The sequence below is a fragment of the Arachis hypogaea genome, chromosome 15 (genome assembly GCF_003086295.3).
Source record: "Arachis hypogaea cultivar Tifrunner chromosome 15, arahy.Tifrunner.gnm2.J5K5, whole genome shotgun sequence".
Classification (NCBI taxonomy): Eukaryota; Viridiplantae; Streptophyta; class Magnoliopsida; order Fabales; family Fabaceae; genus Arachis; species Arachis hypogaea.
In genome coordinates this window covers 6,506,699-6,527,307 of record NC_092050.1, presented here as the reverse complement: position 1 = coordinate 6,527,307, position 20,609 = coordinate 6,506,699, and the positions used below count along the sequence as shown (strand labels likewise).

The 20,609-nt window shown below is 36.9% G+C and overlaps 3 protein-coding genes across 4 annotated transcripts; 2 read left to right on the top strand and 1 right to left on the bottom strand.

Moving 5' to 3' along the window:
• Positions 1–2,707: 2,707 nt before the first annotated feature.
• On the bottom strand, positions 2,708–7,071 carry LOC140179074 (uncharacterized). The gene is made up of 2 exons (XM_072217672.1): positions 6,586–7,071; positions 2,708–2,947 (listed from the first exon to the last, which is right to left on the bottom strand). Exons 1-2 carry the CDS (start codon positions 7,069–7,071, stop codon positions 2,708–2,710), a joined length of 726 nt encoding a protein of 241 aa, XP_072073773.1.
• A 1,971-nt stretch (positions 7,072–9,042) lies between these two features.
• LOC112748192 (basic leucine zipper 43) lies at positions 9,043–9,952 on the top strand. Its single transcript, XM_025796402.3, has one exon. It carries the CDS (start codon positions 9,090–9,092, stop codon positions 9,594–9,596), a length of 507 nt encoding a protein of 168 aa, XP_025652187.1. The 5' UTR covers positions 9,043–9,089; the 3' UTR covers positions 9,597–9,952.
• Positions 9,953–16,775: 6,823 nt separating this feature from the next.
• Positions 16,776–20,198, top strand: LOC112748189 (AP2-like ethylene-responsive transcription factor ANT). Of its 2 annotated transcripts, none has more exons than XM_025796398.3 (9): positions 16,776–17,305; positions 17,408–17,960; positions 18,057–18,139; positions 18,290–18,298; positions 18,424–18,512; positions 18,611–18,684; positions 18,756–18,806; positions 18,886–18,965; positions 19,379–20,198. In XM_025796398.3, the coding sequence occupies exons 1-9, from the start codon at positions 17,041–17,043 to the stop codon at positions 19,864–19,866; spliced, it is 1,692 nt and encodes a 563-aa protein (XP_025652183.1). In that variant the 5' UTR covers positions 16,776–17,040; the 3' UTR covers positions 19,867–20,198. The 2 variants fall into 2 exon arrangements, with proteins under 2 accessions (XP_025652183.1, XP_025652184.1); XM_025796399.3 differs by having other exon boundaries at positions 16,820–17,305; positions 18,889–18,965.
• Positions 20,199–20,609: the final 411 nt, after the last annotated feature.

Genomic DNA, 20,609 nt, shown 5'->3' with positions numbered 1-20,609 from the left:
CTCATTTCTTTTTTATGTATGAGAGTCTCTTTACCCGTCTGGGGGTTTTTCTGCCTTTCTCTGATTCTGAGATAGAGGTTCTGAACCATTGCCGAGTTGCTCCTACTCAGCTCTACTCAAATTCTTGGGGTTTTATGAAAATTTACAAACTTGTCAGCCGAGAACTGGACTTTTCGATCTCCACAAAATCTTTTTTTATCTTTTCCATCTGACCAAGCCTTTTAGTGGCAAAAATAACAAGCAGCAGTGGGTGTCTTTCCGGTCTATTCAAGGTCGGAAAGTTTTCTCTATCTTTGATGAGTCTTTTCATGATTTTAAAAACTTTTTCTTCAAGATTCAAGCTGTAGAGGGTCACCATCCCTTTTTTCTGGACGAAAATTCTTCTCCCCGTTTTCCTCTATACTGGTTAGAGGCCTCTCCTGTGGAGAAATATGGCTTGGATGACTTGGATGAGGTTGAGGAGGCTGTTGTGGGGTTCTTCCGAGAAGTCTGGGGAAGGGCCCCTAACCTGGATACAAAAAAGTTTCTTCTGGGCTCTCCGAGTTTCGTGCAGTCCCAACTAGGTAGCTTTGTTTTTGATAACTTCCGACTTGTTGGTTTTCGAGTTGTTATTTCTGACTTGTAGTCTTTCTATTTACAGACTAACTCTTTGTTTTCCTCTTTTCAGAGATGGTAAAGAAAGGTTCCAGCGCCTCCTACCAGAAGGTCCAAGACACCAAGAGAAGGTCGCGGGCACGGGTTGATGCTGCGAGGGCTGCTGGCACTCTTCCCCCTCCTCGTCGTCCTCCCCCTCGTGATTTGGGGACATCTTCTCGCCCAATTATGGTAACTTCTACTTCTGCCTCTTCTCTTCCTCCTCCCCCCTTCATGCTCGAGCTTCCCCTGAACCTGAGAAGAAGAAGCGTAAGACCTCGGGGTCAGCCGCTTCTTCCAGGGATTTTGATGGTCCCCACTTTGTTCAGAATCACATCTTTCCCCATACTCATATTAATATGGATGATGCTTCCGTTCGAAACCATCTTAATATCGTGATTCAGGGGAGTGTTCGGGCTGCTGGGGTATGCATCAAACTTCTTGATATTTTTTAGAAAACTCCCCTTAGCTCTTTGGGTTCTACCCAAAAAGTTGAAGAGCTAGAGGGGAGGATTTTCCTTTATCAAGAGGAAGAGAAGAGGCTTTTAGAGGAAGTTGCTGGCTTGAAAGAGGAGAGGTCCCGACTTCAGGAGAGGGAGAAGAAGTTGATGGCTCAATGTGTCATGGCGGAGGGCCTAAAGGAAAAGGCGGAGAAGAATTACATCAGGATCTTTATTGACAACATTGACCTTTAGCGAGATTTAGAGAAGGGTCGGGCGGCTTATCAGGATCTGGAGGACTCCGTAGCTGAGATCTCGGAAGAGGCCTGGAGGATCTTTAAAGAACAGGTCGGAGTTATTGCTCCTGGCTTGGACCTTTCTCCTCTTGATCCTGATAAGATCGTTGTGAATATGGCTATTGTTTCTCCTCCCCGACTTGAGACGGATTCTAAGCTGAAGACTCGTGACCAAAGGATTGTAGAATCTCCTCCTCGTGAGGATTAACAAGAGGGATCTCAGCCGATGTCTTCAGACGCTCCGACTCCTGCTGCTGAAGAGGTTGCTCCGTCCTCCCCTGCCGCTGATTTGACCTCTCTTTCTTCTGGTGACCCTTGATTTTCCTTCTAATTGATTCGAGCTATTTTGGGGGCCCGGCTTGTGGGTCGCTTTTGAACAATTTATTTTTGTTGTTCTTGTGGTGGTTTGGTGACTCTTCTGGCCTTTTGGCCGTAAACAAAAAATTTCATTTTTGCTCTAAGTAAAATACCCTTTTTTGGATAAGGGTTTTTATTAAGATATTTGATTTGTGCATGCTTTTTGTAGTTTTTTTGGGTTTCTCATAAGTAACCTCTTTGATCTTTTTTATTTGAAAAAACCTTTTTATCTTGGCAGTCTGTGTTTTTGTCTAAGTGTGATTTTTCAAAGACTAGAGACAGCTTCTGTCTTTGATTTTTGATGGTTTTTTTGTCCCTTTTTGTATTCCTTGTACCCAGTTTTCGTTGATTGTGTTTTCTGTATCTTAGGTTATTTTTGCTATGCATTTTTATTTTCTCGGTTCCTTCGACTAGGTAGTCGTTTTAGGTTTTGGGATTCCGAGTTATTGCGATCGACTGTGTAACCTCTGTACACTGACTTGTACCTCGTCATTTCATCCTGCCGACCACATAGGTCGGGCATGGGATTTTCACATTTTGTCGAGTTTAAGTTGGCGCATTTCATAGGAAAAATAATTATTGGAATTTATAAAGAGATGTAGAAAAAGATCTTTATTTATTGACGAAGGCACTTTTTGCTACTAAGGGGTTAAAAATTGTTGTCCCTTAGCCTCCACTTTGATGCCTCATTAAAACCCCTTCAGAAAAACCCTTCTTTTTGGGAAAAAACCATGAAGTCGGGAAAAAGAGTACATTAGGGAGTGGAGTTTGCTTTTAACTATAGTACCTTTTCATATTACAAGCATGCCACGACCTAGGTAGCTCGGTACCGTTCAAGTTGGTTACCTTGTAGTATCCCTTTCCTAAAACTTCATTTATCTTATATGGCCCTTTCCAATTAGCAGCGAGCTTTCCTTTCCTTGACTTGTTGACTCCGATGTCATTTCTGATCATGACCAAGTTGTCTGGGGCGAAACTTCTTCAAATGACTTTCTTGTTGTATCTGTGTGTCATCCTTTGCTTCGGTGCTGCTTCTCTGATCTGGGCTTGTTCTCGAACTTCGAGGAGTAGCTCGAGTTCTTCTATGTGCCCCTGTATATTGCCAACCTCGTCATAGAGGCTCACCCTTGGACTTTTCTCATTGATTTCAATTGGTATCATGTCTTCTATGTCATACGCAAGTCGGAAGGGTGTTTCTCCTGTGGCGGACTGAGGTGTAGTCTGATATGCCCATAGTACTTGAGGGAGTTCCTCAGCCCATGCTCCTTTTGCATCTTGTAACCTTTTCTTCAACCCAGCCAGTATGACTTTGTTAGTTGCCTCAACTTGCCCATTTGTTTGTGGGTGTTCTACTGAGGTGAACTGATGCTTGATCTTCATACTGGCTACCAGGTTTCTGAAGGTGGAGTCTGTGAACTGAGTTCCATTATCAGTGGTAATAGAGTGGGGGATTCCATACCTTGTGATAATGTTTTTGTAGAGGAATTTTCGACTTCTCTGGGCGGTGATGGTTGACATTGGTTCTGCTTCTATCCATTTCGTGAAGTAGTCTACTCCCACTATTAGGTACTTTACTTGTCCAGGCGCTTGGGAAAAGGGTCCTAATAGGTCCAATCCCCACTTTGCAAAAAGCCATGGAGAAGTTAGGCTAATGAGCTCCTCGAGGGGGAGCGACGTGGAAGTTTGCATGCATTTGGCATGGTTGACACCACTTTACGAACTCGGCTGCATCTTTCTGCAAGGTCGACCAGTAGAACCCGGCTCAGATGACTTTCCTAGCCAACGACCTTGCTTCGAGATGATTTCCGTAGATACCATTGTGGACTTCCTCCAGTACCTCTACCGTCCTTGAAGTCGGGACGCACTTCAATTGTGGTGTGGATATTCCTCTTTTATAAAGTTTATTTTTCACCAGAGTGTAGCTTTGTGCTTCCCTCCGGATTTTCTTGGCCTCTTTTTCTTCTTTGGGTAGGATGTCGAATTTCAGGTATTCGATTAATGGGTTCATCCATCCGAGGTTCAATTCGGATATTTCAAGGACGTCTTGTTTGCCCTCTGTTTTTGTAACTGAGGGTTCTTGGAGAGTTTCTTGGATCAGGCTTCTATTATTCCCTCCAGGTTTGGTACTTGCTAGCTTGGAGAGGACGTCTGCTCTGCTGTTGAGATCCCAAGTTATGTGTTTGACCTCAGTTTCTGTAAAACGCCTAAGATACTCCAAGGTTTTATCTAAGTACCTCTTCATATTGGGGTCTTTAGCCTGATATTCTCCATTTATTTGGGAGGTCACCACCTGAGAGTCGCTTAACACTTCTACTTTGGTCGCTCCGACTTCCTCAACTAACTTTAACCCTGCAATCAAGGCTTCATACTCTGCCTGATTGTTAGAGGCTGGAAATTCAAACTTGAGGGAGACTTCTACTTGAGTTCCCTCTTGGTTGACTAATATTTTGCCTGCACCGCTTCCGACTTTATTGGAGGATCCATCCATGTATAGCTCTCATGTGGTGGAGGCTTCCTCTTGCTCTCCTACATATTCTGCCATGAAGTCGGTGAGGCATTGGGCTTTAATTACCGTCCGAGTTTCGTACTTGAGGTCGAACTCGGATAGATCTATGGCCTATTGAACCATTCTACCCGCAATATCCATTTTCTGAAGGATTTGCTTCATGGGCTGGTTCGTTCGAACTCTTATTGTGTGTGCTTGAAAATAAGGCCGTAACCTTCGAGAGGCAACAATTAACGCAAACGCAAAATTTTCAAGTTTTTGATACCTCAATTTAGGGCCTTGTAGAACTTTGCTGGTAAAGTATACAGGATGCTGCCCGACCTCGTCTTCCCGAATTAAAGCTGAGGCTACAGCTTTGTCAGCTACGGACAGATACAGGACGAGTTCTTCCCCAACTTTAGGTCGGTTCAGAATAGAAGGTTGGCTTAAAAACATTTTCTTAGTAGGGAGAAGAGTGGTAGGGATCTTAATGCTAATCCCGTCAAGAACCTGGAGAGAGCTGCAAGTCGATCGTTTAACTGCTGGACCTCCCTTAAGCAAGTCGGGCTTTTCATTTCTAGGACTGCTTTGCACTTGTCAGGGTTGGCTTCAATCCCCTTTTGTGTAAGCATAAATCCCAAAAATTTCCTTGCCTTCACCGCGAAGGTGCATTTTGTAGGATTCAATCTCATCCCATACATCCTAATGGTGTTGAAGACTTGCGAGAGGTCGGTCAAGAGGTCGGCCTCATCCTTGGTTTTTACTAGTATGTCGTCTACATAGACTTCCATTAGACTCCCAATGTGAGGTGCAAACACCTTATTCATCAGCCTTTGATATGTGGCTCCTGCATTTTTTAACCCAAAAGGCATGACCACATAGCAATAGTTTGCTCTTGGCGTGATGAAAGAGGTCTTTTCTTGATCCGGCTTGTACATTAGAATTTGATTGTATCCCGAGTACGCGTCCATAAATGACAAGTATTGATACCCCGAGCTGGAGTCTACTAAGGTATCAATGTTAGGAAGTGGATATGGGTCTTTAGGACACGCCTTGTTCAGGTCAGTGTAATCGACGCACATCCTCCACTTGCTGTTTTATTTTTTGACCAGCACCACATTTGCAAGCCATGCCGGATACTTGACCTCTTTGATGAATCTGACTTCTAGGAGGGCTTGTACTTGCTCTTCCACCACTTGAGCTCATTCAGGTCCGAGCTTCCGTCTTCTTTGCTGAACAGGTCGCGATCTGGGGTATACTGACAGTTTATGTGACATGAGTTTGGGATCTATCCCTGGCATGTCAGAGGCTTTTCAGGCGAAGAGGTCGGAATTCTCTTGTAGGAACCTTATAATCTTCTGCTTCAAATCTTCTTTTAGGTTGGCTCCTATGTTGGTGTTTTTTCCTTCCTATTCTCCAACCTGTACCTTGGTTTTTCTCCCGGGTTGTGGTCACAACTCTTCTTTAGCTCTGATCCCTCCGAGTTCAATTGTGTGCACCTCCTTACCCTTTCCTCTCAAGTTCAGACTTTCGTTGTAGCATTTTCTTGCTAATTTCTGGTCTCCCCTAATGGTTGCAATTCCCTCTGGTGTTGGGAATTTCATGCAATGGTGGGGGTGGACACCACTGCTTCGAGCCGATTTAAGGTAGTTCTGCTTATTAGGGAATTGTAGGCTGAACCCACATCGACGACTATGAAGTCGATACTCAGAGTTTTGGATTTTTCCCCTTTTCCAAAAGTTGTGTGGAGGGGTATGAATCCTAGTGGTTTTATTGGTGTATCCCCCAGCCCATATAGGGTATCGGGGTAAGCTCTTAACTCCTTTTCATCCAACCCCAGCTTATCAAATGCTGGTTTGAACAGGATATCGGCCGAGCTTCCCTGGTCTACCAGGGTTCTGTGTAGATGGGTATTGGCAAGGATCATAGTGATCACTACCGGATCGTCATGTCTGGGAACTATGCCTTGCACATCTTCTTTAGTAAAGGAAATGGTGGGTAGGTCGGGAGATTCGCCCCCGACCTGGTAGACTTCCTTCAAGTGTCTCTTGCGAGATAACTTCGTGAGGCCGCTCCACCGAATCCTCCCGAGATCATATGTATGTGTCTTTCCGGGGTCTGTGGTGGTGGGTCTCTTCAGTCCTCATCGTCTCGATTTCTCTTGCCATTATGGTCTGACCTTTCCATGAGATATCTATCCAACCGACCTTCTCTGGCCAGCTTTTCTATCACATTTTTAAGGTCGTAACAATCATTTGTTGAGTGACCATATAGCTTATGGTACTCACAGTAGTCGTCACGACTCCCCCCCCCTTTTATTTTTGATGGGCCTAGAGGGAGGTAATCTTTCAGTATGGCAAATTTTCATGTATACATCAACTAGGGAAACTCGTAGAGGAGTATAGGAGTGATATCTCCTAGGCCTTTCAAGGCCGACTTCCTCTTTCTTCTTGGGCTCTTTCTTTCTCTCTTTTGATGAGTGAGAGTGCCCAGGTCGCCAACTTGTCTCTCGAAGCCTGGCATTTTCCTCCATGTTGATGTACTTCTCAGCTCTCTCCTGTACATCACTCAGGGAGGTAGGGTTCCTTTTCGAGATGGACTGGGAGAAGGGATCTTCTTGGAGTCCATTTACCAGACCTATAATTACTGCCTCCGTGGACAGATCTTGAATCTCCAAACACGCTTTGTTGAACCTTTTCATGTAGTCCCTTAAAGGTTCTCCGACTTCCTGTTTTACTCTCAGGAGGCTCGGTGCGTACTTTACCTTATCCTTTTGGATTGAGAATCGCATGAGGTACTTTCGCGAGAGGTTGTCGAAACTAATGACCGACCTTACCAGGAGGCTATCGAACCACTTCATCGCTGCTTTAGTAAGGGTTGTCGGGAAAGCCTTGCAGCGAGTAGCATCGAAAGCGTCGGCTAGGTACATCCGACTTTTAAAATTGCTTAAATGATGCTTTGGATCCGTAGTTCCGTCGTAGAGGTCCATATTAGGGCTTTTAAAGTTCCTTGGAACTTTTGCCCTCATTATGTCCTCACTGAATGGATCTTCTCCTCCCAAGGGAGAGTCTTCTCGGTCACTGCGAGAGCTTCGACCTTTTAGAGTGGACTCTAGTCTTAGGAGCTTTTCCTCAAGCTCCTTTCGTCGCTCAATCTCGTTCCTTAAATTTCTCTCTGCCTCTCGTTGTCGTTCCAGCTCTTGCTCCAACTACTCCAGGCGCCCTTGGTGGCCATGGAACAGCCCCATGAAGGCAGTTGCATGGGGCTGCCCTTCCTTTCCTGGTTCGCGCCCCTCAAAAGAGTTTTCCTTTTGGTCTTTTACTCCTAAGGTGCCTTCTTTGTGTTGGTTAGTCACCCCTTGGTGGGTGACTATCGCTCTGTCGTTATTAGCAGCTTCCTGATTCTCTTGCTCAGAATCAGACGCTGTGTTTTCATCCTCATTGAATACATCCGCCATTACTGGTTGATCTCTCGCGTCCCCGACAACGACGCCAATGTTACTGTGGATAAACGGAGATACCTGAGGGGTGTCAGTGTATTTATAGTGGTGAACCAATAACTACCGTTGGAGTAGTTCCACCTTTTAAGGTGGATAACCGTCCCTTTATCTTAGGGAAGTTGAGATATGGCTCCTGGAAGTGGGTTGAGAGATTTTAGGGGTAGTTACTTATTTGAATAAGCATTATCTGCCAGCTATCCTTCGATCCTGACTTCTTTGGAGCGAGTCTGTGTTGGATCCGACTTTTTATGAGAAAGTCGGTGGCAAGTGAAGGCTAATCTTTGGATTGGACCTTTTAAGTTTATTTGGACATGGACCTTAGTGTTAGATCAGAGTATGAACACTTATATAATTACAGTAACTATTATAAAAAAAAATTAAGTTATCTGATGTATGATATACATATAGCATTTTAAAAAATTTAAATTCCATGTATTTTATTAATCATGCATACACAAGAAAACATAGAGAGAGACAACTACAATTTTAATCCAAAGATTTTCATCTCCCCCACTTGATGCCTTGATGGATGGCGTGATCATTAACCAAATCTATCCACTTGCCTTTAATTAAATGACTTTATGTTAAATCATATCATTATTGGATGGAATTCAACATTAAAATATACTTAAAAAGTTTGTTAATTGCACGCCACTCATCCTTAATTAGTGCTAACATTAGCTTTAATTTGCTTTCACCATTGATAAAACGAATCAATGAAGAACCAGTTTTGTGCAGTGTTGCACACTGTAGCATAGGATCATGCATGTAGGCATATATCCATGCAACACCTGTTAGCTTTAGAATGGCCAAGAAAGTGAGGTGGCTCCACCTCAGCAATCATCCCACCCAAACACCATCCCCATCACATGGATCCCATTTAATATTTTTATGGGTAAATATTCAATCCGTGTCCTCTTTAATTTCACAAAAGATCAAGTAAAACTATGAGGTTTCTTTTTTAATCTAAAACGATGTATTTTTTATAAATAATAAAAGCTTTCTAATTCTTCAACACGGTGAAAAATAATTATTATTTGAAATAGCGTTTATTTATTATTTGTTGCATAGTGATTTGAGAAGGACTGGATGGGTAATTTTTACCTTCGTCACTAAGCTTAAATCCAATCCCTTTCAGGGCCCCACAGAAGACGTCACCTAACTCCAAAAAAAGTGAAAGTGACACTCCAACCCCACCATAGTGCCGCCTGACTCAAAAGCTTTACCATGCAGCAGTACAAATACGGTTTTCTGACGAAAATGCCCCTCGTATACGTAGTTAATTACATGCCTCAAAAAACCATAAATATGCGTCTTCTACGCAGCTATTCTTCCCTTTTCTCCCTCTTTCCGCCTTCTCTTTAGTTTTAGAAGCAGCCATGCTCTCTGCTATCTCTGCCTCCGACGCTTTGATCGGAAACCCCTTTGCCTCTTCAGCGTTCGACGGCGGTTTACCGTCGTGGGACTGCACTGACTTTATCTTTGCCGCCATTAACACTTCGAGCTCCGGTTCAGATGATTCCAACGAAAACAATGCAAAAGAAAAACCCGGTTCGGAGGCCGTTATGGACGAGCGGAAACGTCGGAGAAAGATATCGAACCGGGAATCGGCCAGGAGGTCACGGATGCGGAAGCAGAGACACCTAGAGAACCTGCGGAACCAGTTGAAGGCGTCTAGAGTGGAAAACCGGGAACTGAACAACCGGTTGCAGTTGATGGTTCATCATTTTAACTGCGTGCGAACCGAAAACGATTGGTTACGGTCTGAGAGAACCCTGTTACGCCAGAAACTGTCGTACATGACTCAAATTTTGTTATTCCAACAACTTCGACAACAACCCTTCTCTTCCTCTGCATGGCCATGCAATAATGTCACGCCGCAATAACCCCTAGCTAGCTTTATCACGATAATTAGCTACCACGCGTTAATTAATTATCATAATATTGGCTCCGGTAATTAAACATATTTTAATTAAGCTAAGTTTAATAACTTGTCTTAATTTGCCTGCGTAAATTATAAAAAAGTAGCTAAAAGGAGGTGATTCATGTACGGTATTATGGTGGGTGGTTGTTTCCGGTGCTTTTTTTTTTCCTGAAACGGGAAGGGTTTTGGAAAAATATTGTTCTCATTTCTCTAAATTTTCCTTCTTTTTTTTTCCGCTTCTTTTGTTCCGAAAACCCGAAGGGTTATAAAATTATTATGTAAAATATATTATCATTATTAATAATTAGGGCTTCTGCAGCTGGTATGTATATTTCTTTTTCTGGTTTGCTTTGTTGCTAAAATATTAACTAGTAATAATAAAAACATAAAATGGTAACATTATATTATTTTTCTAATTTTATTTTTTTATTTAAACTAATAAATAATAATAGCTAACTTTTTTATATATACTTAAATGTATTGGTCTCGTATCATTTCTCTAAAACTAAACCGAAATTGTCAGAATTTTATAATTATTATAATATAATAGTACATAACACACATAGTAATTTAAAAATATTTATTTTCATATACGTCGACAACAAATCATATATCAATAATCCGGCCGCATAGTGCCCTGTGGGTACCAGTAGGACTTACAATCAAATAATTAAATTTTAAATGATAAATTATGTCTTTTACTTTAATTATCATCTTATATATGCATGTCGTTGATTACTTTATTAGGTGGCAAATAGTAGATGCCAACATTGCTAGTCAAGCAACGGTCAATCAAACATTTATTTAATGCCAAAATGCTTTCTCTATTCTCCTATTAACTTTACCATAAAATTAAATTAAAGTAAATGTGCATGGCTCTGTATGATTGAAACAATGGGTCTTTTAATATATTATAGTAATTCAATTGAAAGTGAAGACTAGAGTTAAAAAAAAATAGAAAAAGAAACAAGAAAAACTAATAATCTAATAAAATATGAATGTACATACCTATACTGTTCATAGAAAAGCAATACGATTCTTTAATGGAACCAAGTACAAATTTAATCTCTCTTTTTCTTTAAGACGTGAATTGGCTTTTGATTTAGAGCAATTAAGAATTTAAGATAGGGAGTAGGGACATTTTTTTTTCAGACTGATAGATTACTCCCCCTTCCCCGGTTCCTTTGTTCTTTTCTACATTAGTCCATGCAACTTTAGGCCTTGTTCTATATTTTTGGTCGGAAGGCCTTATATTATTTTTTGGTCGGAAGGCCTTGATCTTTTTTTTTTAAGTTCCCACCGTGTTTCTGAGACTCTAAACACAAGAATTAATTTGTTGATCTTTTTTTTTTTTTTAAGTTCCCACCGTGTTTTTGAGACTCTAAACACAAGAATTAATTTGTCGTCGATCAGGGTTTTATTTAAGGGTTTGTTATTAGTCAATAAATTGTTGTATGTACAAGATGAAATTCAAAATCCCGACACTTACTTAAATGATTTAGTGAACTAACCACTAGATCAAGCCAACTTAATTAATTAGAAAATAGAGACACATGAAACTAGAATTTTTAATAACAGAGACTGCAACTTTTATAACATTTATTTCCAAAAATATTCTTATTTAACTTTTCAAAATTTAAATTTACCAATGAATCTTCATATTTATTTAAAATTAAATATGATATTGATAATCAGTCTAAATACATTTTACATTAATCATAATATAAAGACTTAATTCAATTTTTATTTTTCAGTGTCTCTCAGTTTTAGTCTCCCTTCTAAATACAACATTAATATATATGAATAAATGAATGCGTGTAGGTATGACTAAAAAAACATTTAAAATTAAAGATTGACAAATCTATCTGAGAAAAAAAGTTTAAATTTCTGTAAAGATTGTGATACAATTATACAAATATAAAATAAAGTAGTGAGTACAGTAATATGATAATTAGTTTATTGTCTAATTACAAGTTTGTGATATCCTGTAATGTATTTCTATAATACTACACTCTACACTTGCTATAACTTATATTTATGGTGTTTTGATTTGCTGCAAGCGTCATGAGTCCGTCTTTTATATGTGATAGTTAACCTAAAGCAACATGAGAAAATAACGTCACAGAATCTAGTAATATAGGGTTAATAATGACTCTCTGTCTCGAAATACTATATTTCTCATTAAGATTTAATAAAAAAAATATTAAGAACTAAAATAATTCAGTCATAACTAGTTAAAATTGTTTTAATTTGATTTTATTTATATGAATTTTTTATATTTTAATTTTTTATTTTACTCTCTTATCATATTTTTTTTCGATTATTGAGTTACAAATTCGATCCAAAACAAAAAAAAAAGACACAAAATAAATTCTACATCTCAGTCATATCTCCTTCGACGTTATCATTAAAGATAATGATAAAAAATAAGAAATCACTACTAATATAAAAATATTTAAAATAAAAGAAAATTACATCTAATACAAGGTCTAACATCAAATAAAAAAAAAATCTTTCACTAAATACTAGGGCTACAATAACAAACTCTTGCTAAGCTGTCTTTATCTTTTATTGCATTATTCCGTCTCCAGCATCGTATATAAGGCCACATCTCTATAATCATTACCACAGTTGCACACGTATATCATTTTTGTGATCATGCAGCTTCTCATTAGCACCACAAGACTTTATTACTCTCGTTTTGTTTATTGATAATTTTTTTTCAATTGTTGATAAATTTTTACTCCTACTATATAGAATCTTGATATTATTGAAATTATGCAAAAAAAATTTCACTTTATTTCTTTCAAAATTCAGCCTCCAATAGTTATTACCTTGTCCTTTGGCTCATCTCACCAAAATTGCATCATTGATTTTGAAGACTAACCGCTCTAGAGCTGCACCATAATACTCCTCCAGCAAGAATTGGATGGATATTTGAATACACTCCACCAAAACATTAACTCTAGAATCTGCATCCAAACATTCACATAAAAGCACAATAATATTATTCTCAACATTTACAAGATAGCCACTCACTACCGTATTCAAATTTTAATTTTCATTAATTTTAATTATTTTTTTGTAATCACTAATTTATTGTCTTACCTACAAAATATTTGTTTTATATTTTTCAAAGTGAAATAATAATTTATTCTAATTTTTTAACACAATATTTTCAAATTTTATCATAATTGGATTAAAAAAATAGCAAATGCTTAAATTAATTTATTCAATTGATAAATTTACTCATAACATCCATAAATTTATATACATAACATTTATAATTTTCTATTAATAACATCCATATCATACTCATAACATTCATAATTTCATACATATGATGTCCATAATTAATAAAGTTTTGTAATTAATATTATAAAATTTCAAACTATGTATCTTATTGTATTTTTCAAATTATTATCTCATATGTACACTAATAGGTCATAATTTTAATTATTTTAATATTTTTTATTTAATATTAATATGTATGTATACTTATTTATTGATTTTAATATAATAAGTTAATAATTATTTTTAAAAATTTATTTTTTAATTTTTGTTTATATTTTATTTTTTTTTCTAATAGTATATATGTAAAATATAAGTTGTATAGTAGAAGTTGTTAAAATTTTTTAAGTTAACATCCATAATTTTATATGTATAACATCTATAATTTTAAATACATAATATATATAATTAATAATTTGGTGTTAATTTATTCTTTATTATTTTATTTTGTAGGTTAAAAGTTAATAATTTTGGACGTTTTTAATAAATAGAGACTAATCAAATATAAAATATTTTTATTTTTTATAAAATGTATTGAAGTGATTTGAGAAATTTTTTAGGATTAAAAATATTAAAATTTAAAACTTTTTATTTGAGAAAAAATTTATAAAATTATGAATGTAATAATAATGAAAGAGCATTTTTTGAGATTTAATTCACGTTAAATTTAGAATTGACTTTTAGTTTAACGTGAATTAAATGAGAGAAGATAGTTATAGAAAAAAATTAATTGTGTCAATTAAATTCAAAAAATAATTCGCACTCTTTTATAAGTACAAATGTTATTGATAATGTATTTTTATTTATTGTCTATAATATTTTGACTACTTAACATTACTCATTTAATAAATAAATAAATGAGCAATATATAAGGTGATGGATGGTATTCTATGATGTATGGACACTGACACGAACACGGGACACGACACGACACGGGACACGTAAATTTAAAATTCTTATAAGACACCGAGACACGACATATATATAAAATATAAAGTAATTTTTAGATAAATTATAATGATAATTTACTATTTTATTGATATTAAAATATAAATTAATTTTTTAATATATTTTTAATTCTATAAAATATTTAAAATGTATTTTGTTTTAATAATTAATAATATATACTATTTCTAAATCCATTTCAATAATACATGTTAAGAATAGAACTGGACACGCCGATACGTATTTTATTTTTTTATTAAAACTGGACACAAAAGATACGCGTGTAATGTGTCCTACACTAAGACATGATAAATTAAAGAAGTGTCCGTACTTCATAGATATTGCTCTACTCTGCTGCTCCAGCATTATTAGCATGTAGGCATGATGGTACATGCATGCCTACATCTATTGCCATACATTGGATACTTGGAGCTAAAACAAGGGCAAAAAGGGAAAGCTATTCATCAGCCATGAAATCGTTTCTCACTCTTGACCTTGACCGTGACAATGACTTGCCCATGCCATAGGTACTAAAGAGTAAAAGTCAAGAGAAGGGATTAATGGGCTGAAACAGACATAGCTAGATCAAATGCCATTGGCTTCAATGCAAATTGTCTCACTCTCAGTCTCAGAAAGAGGAATTCCACAAGGACATTTTTCTACCATGCTTACACAAACACAATACCATTTTTAACACGCTTCCGTAGTAATGCCAAACGCAGAAATTAAATATGGTAATATGACTTGTTGACTTATATATGATACTGTTACGTACGAATATGTAGCGAGTGGTTCTCAGATTTTATTACGAAGTAGATCCATGGCAATGACAATTGATAAAGCTGAAAAATAAAGTGTAAATAATTAATTATCATATATGTAATATTCATGTTGGTGGCCAAAATTGCAGTAAAAACTAAAAAGTGACATGACGAGGACATTGTCCATCACTATCACGCTACACACATCTAACAACTCTTAAGATAGCTTATATTAATGAAGCTTGTTGTGAAAAGATATTCCAAGATGGAATGAATAAACAAAAAAGAGCTATCTAGCCAGGGGAAGGGGACCCTGTAAAGATGGTAGATCAGAACAAAAGCTAGCATGCATATAGAATTAAGAAGGGTTTAGAAAGGAAATTAATAAGAATGATGCAGTAGGAGGTGGCTCACATCACATGGGCTTGCATATCCAAGGGAGCATAGTAGTTAATGTGTGAGGTGTGTGATGGCCACATTATATTAAACCTCATGGCAGGGTTTTGAAGCGAGTGCCAGTGAGATCATCAAATTTTGGATGTGGTAATTGCACAAATTTGGTAATCATAAGTGCAAGTCAATAAGGAATTTAAAGAGCACATTGCTGAGTTAGCTAGACCTCCTAAAGGTAGAGTTATAGCTCCACATATTTCATTTTAAGATTAAGAATAGAGATTAGATAGTAATAATAATGGTGGAAGAGAAGAAAAAGGGGATGGTCAAATGTGAGAAGAGCAAGGTATGGTGGTGATGCCCTACAAATTTGAGGCAAAATGATAATTGGGGTCTCTACTGCTTGATGAGTGGATTTGGTCATCATTGCTACAATCAAAAAGAGGCTCTCTTTTTTTTCTCTTTGCACTGCCAAATTGAAACGCCCTTACCCGATCTCTTTTATTATCAGACCCAATCATGCCACCCTAGAATTCCTGTCTCCACGAACTTGCATCAACACTCAATCATTCATTCATTTTATCAAACGGAATCTAACTTCCATTTTTCAAGCTTTCTTAGACCAACTACTGTTCTGTTTATCAAGTGGCCTGTCAGAAAAGAAACAAGAAAGATCACCATTCACCACAACGTAATTGGCTTTGGGTTCTCTTCCCTTCACATTGTTTTGGTTTTGGATATATAATCAAATTAAATATCACATGTGTAAATCTACGGCAATTGTAGCTAGCTTAGCCAACCCTGTACTTTTCTGTCAGTAGTATTGAATTGTTGATATTAAAACGCACGTAACATTCATATATATAAAGACAATGTTTGTTAATGGCCCTTGTTTTAATATAATATATACTTGATCAGGATGGCACGCATATATAAAAGGAATTACCATATAGAGAAGTATGTTTAATTTCTTAAGGGCCCCTCGTTTAACAATTCCTAGAATAGGACAATTACTTCGTCAAAATGCATATGAAAATAACCTATATATTAATGGTACAATTACTATCTCTATTGATAAAGATAAATTCTTATATCGGTGACCCACGCCCAGTGTGAATATTAATTATACTAATTAAAGAGGTGACACAGATTAAACAAACAAAATAAACGCAAGAGGAAAAGGAAAAGCTTGCATTGGTATAATTATGATTATGAGGATGGACTAATTAAAAAGTAGTGTTTGTTGATTACCCACTTAAGCCTAGTGTAGTTTCCCTGTTGAGGTCGTCACACTTTTTGTCATAATGCAATTATTAATAAGTACAACCAGGGCCTTCACAAAAAGGACGTGTTAGTTCACCTCAATAATTTAGAATTCATCGTTCATCAAGTTATTATCACAAACAAAAAGTTATATATGCTACTTCGAGTTCTAGGTGCTAGAATCATGGGCATGGCTAAGACAATAATTAATCATGGATATCTATCTAAATTGAACGAATTGGATCAGGTTCAATCATAATTAATCACCCGCACGATTCGACCTCAATCATTGTGTTAATATATATATGAGACACCATTATGACAATGTATAGTTAGTAGCTACATGAATGAGTTTCAGGCCAGTGTCCAAAATAACGATCAAAACTAACCACCTTATTATATAATAATAATAATAATGAAATGTATATTTCATGGCAAACAATAGGAAGTAATATGGGAATGACGAGTTAAATAATAAAAAGAAAGTGAGGTTGAATTTGCATTAACGTGTAACAAGTTGGTAGGTAAAAACATTGCATTTGGAAGTGAAGGGAGCGTAGAATAAAGCAAAAGAGGATGTCTTTCTCAGGCACAGATCCCAATGGAATGAAGGAAGGGAAGTATTGCTTGCTGGATCACATTCATTCCTTTTGTTTTGTTTAAAGGAATTTGCTTTGTTTCCTTTACAAATGTTCCCATTTATACACATTATTCCACATACACAATTAACAAAACAACTTCTTCCTCAATATCATGAATCATGCCTCAACTCAAATGATGAAGACCCTCCTAGATGCTGACACCTTTGTTAACTTGAACAATCAAAATAATATAGTAGGTGTTCCTTCACACCCTTCTTCTTCTGCTTCTGTAGAAGCAGTTCTACCACCAAGCTTTTGCTGTTACTATGGAGTTGAAGGTGAAAATGTTGGATGGTATCCACCACTCCCTGTCTTGCCCCTTAAATCCGATGGCTCTCTCTTTGACATAGAAGCTCTCAGCAGAACAAAACAACAAGGTTTTCTCTTAACTCTTACTTAACTTGTTTTCTTCTTTTTTTCATCTCAACTGCACTGACTATTAAACTTCTTTGCTACACTTTTTCCGTTTCTCTTCATAGCACCAAAACTGGAGGATTTCTTTGGTGGGCAAAGCCAAGAATGCAACAACGCCAGAGAAGCACTGCCTCTGAGCTATAACATGTTTCACAATCCAAATTATCTAAATCATGTACAAGAGAATATCAACTTGCTTCAGAACCAGCAGCATGATGTTAACCAGCAACACTCATCATATTATTCTTCTGCATCAAGAAACAACAACAACCATCATCAGGTGATGCTACAAGGATACAATATGGTTAAGGAGGAAGTGCCTGGTATCCACCATGCAATGGAGGCAAAGCTGGTTGTTCCTTTGGAGGATAATAGAGGTGAATCGCTGTCCATTGGATCGGTGGCGTTCGGGGATTTACAGTCACTGAGGTTGTCCACGAGTCCAAGCTCCCAATCAAGTTGTGTCACAACCTCACAACAAGCATCACATGCTGTCATGAGCACTACAAAGAAGAGGGTGCATGATGAAATGGTGGAGCAGAACCAGAAGCAAATTGCTCATAGAAAATCCATTGATACCTTTGGCCAGAGAACATCTCAATATAGAGGTGTTACAAGGTTGGTGCTTTTGTTGCTGTTAGAAAGACTAGTGTTTGAACAATAATAGGTTCAATAATTGCTTTCTTATTAATAAATCTTTGTTAAATTATTTAGGCATAGGTGGACTGGTAGATATGAAGCTCATCTATGGGACAATAGTTGCAAGAAAGAGGGTCAGAGTAGGAAAGGAAGGCAAGGTATGAAACAACAAAGGAAACAATCTATCATTGGAAAAATCTTCACCTTTTTTAGTCATATCTCATTATTCTTTATTCTGTTTCCTTTCCATTTATACGCTTTGCTTCCTGGCTGATGATTACTCCACTCAAATATACCATGGATCTCAGTTTATCTAGGTAAGGTTATCAGATCCTCTTCTGCTAGGATCTTCTATTATTATTACTTTCTCTTATATATGATAACAAAAGAGGAAAAATTAAGGCTTACGGACAAGTGATTCCAAAATTTATATATATCACAGGGGGTTATGATATGGAAGAAAAAGCAGCGAGAGCTTATGATTTGGCTGCACTCAAGTATTGGGGACCCTCCACTCATACAAACTTCCCAGTAATAATGATTGATTGCTTTTTCATTTCTCTATCTCTTGAGTATCTATCAAAAAGTCTCGGGCTTAAACTGATATCCAAATCATCATCTTATGACAGTTGGAAAATTATCAAAATGAACTTGTGCAAATGAAGAACATGACTAGGCAGGAATATGTTGCTCATTTACGAAGGTAATCATTGCTAATAATGCATTTTTTTAAGCTAACAGCCAAATAAATTACAATGAAATTTGTCCAATCAGAAAAAGCAGCGGATTCTCAAGAGGGGCTTCAATCTACAGAGGAGTAACAAGGTTGGTAGTCTCATATCTTGAAAACAAACTCCTCTTTTCTTAATTGTGTTCCTCCTCTGATGTTTTTCTCTTTTGATAGCAGACACCATCAGCATGGAAGGTGGCAAGCCCGAATTGGAAGAGTGGCTGGAAACAAAGATCTATATCTTGGGACATTCAGTGAGTTCTTTAACTCATTTCACTTAATTAGCTGCATAATTATTTTCTTTATTTTCTAATTATGTTTACTCTTCAGAGTAGAGTATTGCATGTGTACCATGCTTCCAATAATAATAGCAGCAATGGTTCAAATATTTGAATAGAGATGACCACATTCACAATATCAATATATATGCTTTATGACTTAAGAAAGCTAGTCTTTGATGAAACTCTTCTTTTCAGAGACTGTAAGGCTGATGCATAAACCACTTTAATATTGTACAGCACTGTCAGTTCAGAAACACAGCTTTTGTTTTATTAAAGTTGTTATACTTGAGAAAGATAAAGTGTATAAACAACCATAGCTTCAATTTATCTTTTGTTTTTTGTTTCTGTAATTAATAAAAGCTAACAATAAATGAATGAAACTTTAGGTACCCAAGAGGAAGCTGCTGAAGCATACGACATTGCTGCTATAAAATTCCGAGGAGTTAATGCAGTAACTAACTTTGAAATAATCAGATACGATGTGGAAAAAATTATGGCAAGCAATGACCTTCTTAGCATTGAACAAGCTAGGAGAAAAAGAGAGGTCATTGTTAATAATAACCATAAACCATCTACATATGATGAAGAATCGATTCTAATGCACAAGAGCTGCAAAAACCCTCAGATCATGATGATTAATCATCCACCAACAATGGCATTAGAGGAGGAATCAAGTAGTAAGATTGGAACACATATTTCAAATGAAGATAAGACAGGTTTGCCAATTCTCTATGGAAGACCTTCAACAACAGCAGCCTCTACTAGATTACTGGCTACCATTCCAACCGGTTGGGACCAACCACCATCACATCTGAGACCTAATAAGCTTTCCTTGCCTCAGATGCCAGTTTTTGCTGCATGGACAGACGCATAATCTTATACATATGATGAGCCATGTTATTTACTTCACACTAACGAAACTTAGCTTAATGGTGGTAACTAAGAAAAGATTATGCCTTATAATGGGTTCATACCAAAATTACAAGTGGAGAGGTTAGTGTTGGCATGCGCAAGAAATAGGAATTTTCCATAAGTTAGATGTTGAAAAAATATTTCCAATTTATTTGTGCTTTTTAGTTTTTTTTTTTTTTTTCTCTCTTGAAAAAATTGGCAAGCTGTTTTATGCATGCATGTACACAAAAATGTTTGAGTCACACTCAAATGCATTAGGTTATAAAAAAAATGATCTTCTTTCACTTCTTATAACATGGTTGTTATTTTGTATTAAAAAAATAGTAGATATTAAAAAAAATATACATAAAAATTGTACATATAATATTATTATAACATTATGCTGTTAATCCATTCATGCGCGTCACTAATTAGATAACGAGGCATTTGGTTACCTTAAGAGAGTCATAGTTACTCCCACCGTTTATCCGCGCTTGGTTGAATTTTTTCACTTTAACATTCGGAGCACTGGGTGAAGATTTTTTTTTCGTATGTGAAGATGTATCGCCTAATTCTTCAACCAAAACCCGTGATACAAAGGAACAAGAAGGCAATCAAAGGGTTATGATTGTAAAGACAAACTTATCAACGTAGTGTCCCAGGGGAGGGTTATATCATAATTATTGTGTTACCCAACAAAAAAAGATAGAGGGAAAAAACCATGAT

Bases quoted from the DNA above. Each gene is read 5' to 3' on its own strand.
- LOC140179074 (XM_072217672.1), bottom strand. From the start codon at position 7,071: ATGAAGTGGTTCGATAGCCTCCTGGTAAGGTCGGTCATTAGTTTCGAC. The intron at 2,948-6,585 runs GTATACATGAAA...TGGGCATATCAG, and splicing joins TACGAGTTTCCCTAGTTGAT to ACTACACCTCAGTCCGCCAC.
- LOC112748192 (XM_025796402.3), top strand. From the start codon at position 9,090: ATGCTCTCTGCTATCTCTGCCTCCGACGCTTTGATCGGAAACCCCTTT.
- LOC112748189 (XM_025796398.3), top strand. From the start codon at position 17,041: ATGAATCATGCCTCAACTCAAATGATGAAGACCCTCCTAGATGCTGAC. The intron at 18,807-18,885 runs GTTGGTAGTCTC...CTCTTTTGATAG, and splicing joins ATCTACAGAGGAGTAACAAG to CAGACACCATCAGCATGGAA. The intron at 18,966-19,378 runs GTGAGTTCTTTA...ATGAAACTTTAG, and splicing joins TCTATATCTTGGGACATTCA to GTACCCAAGAGGAAGCTGCT.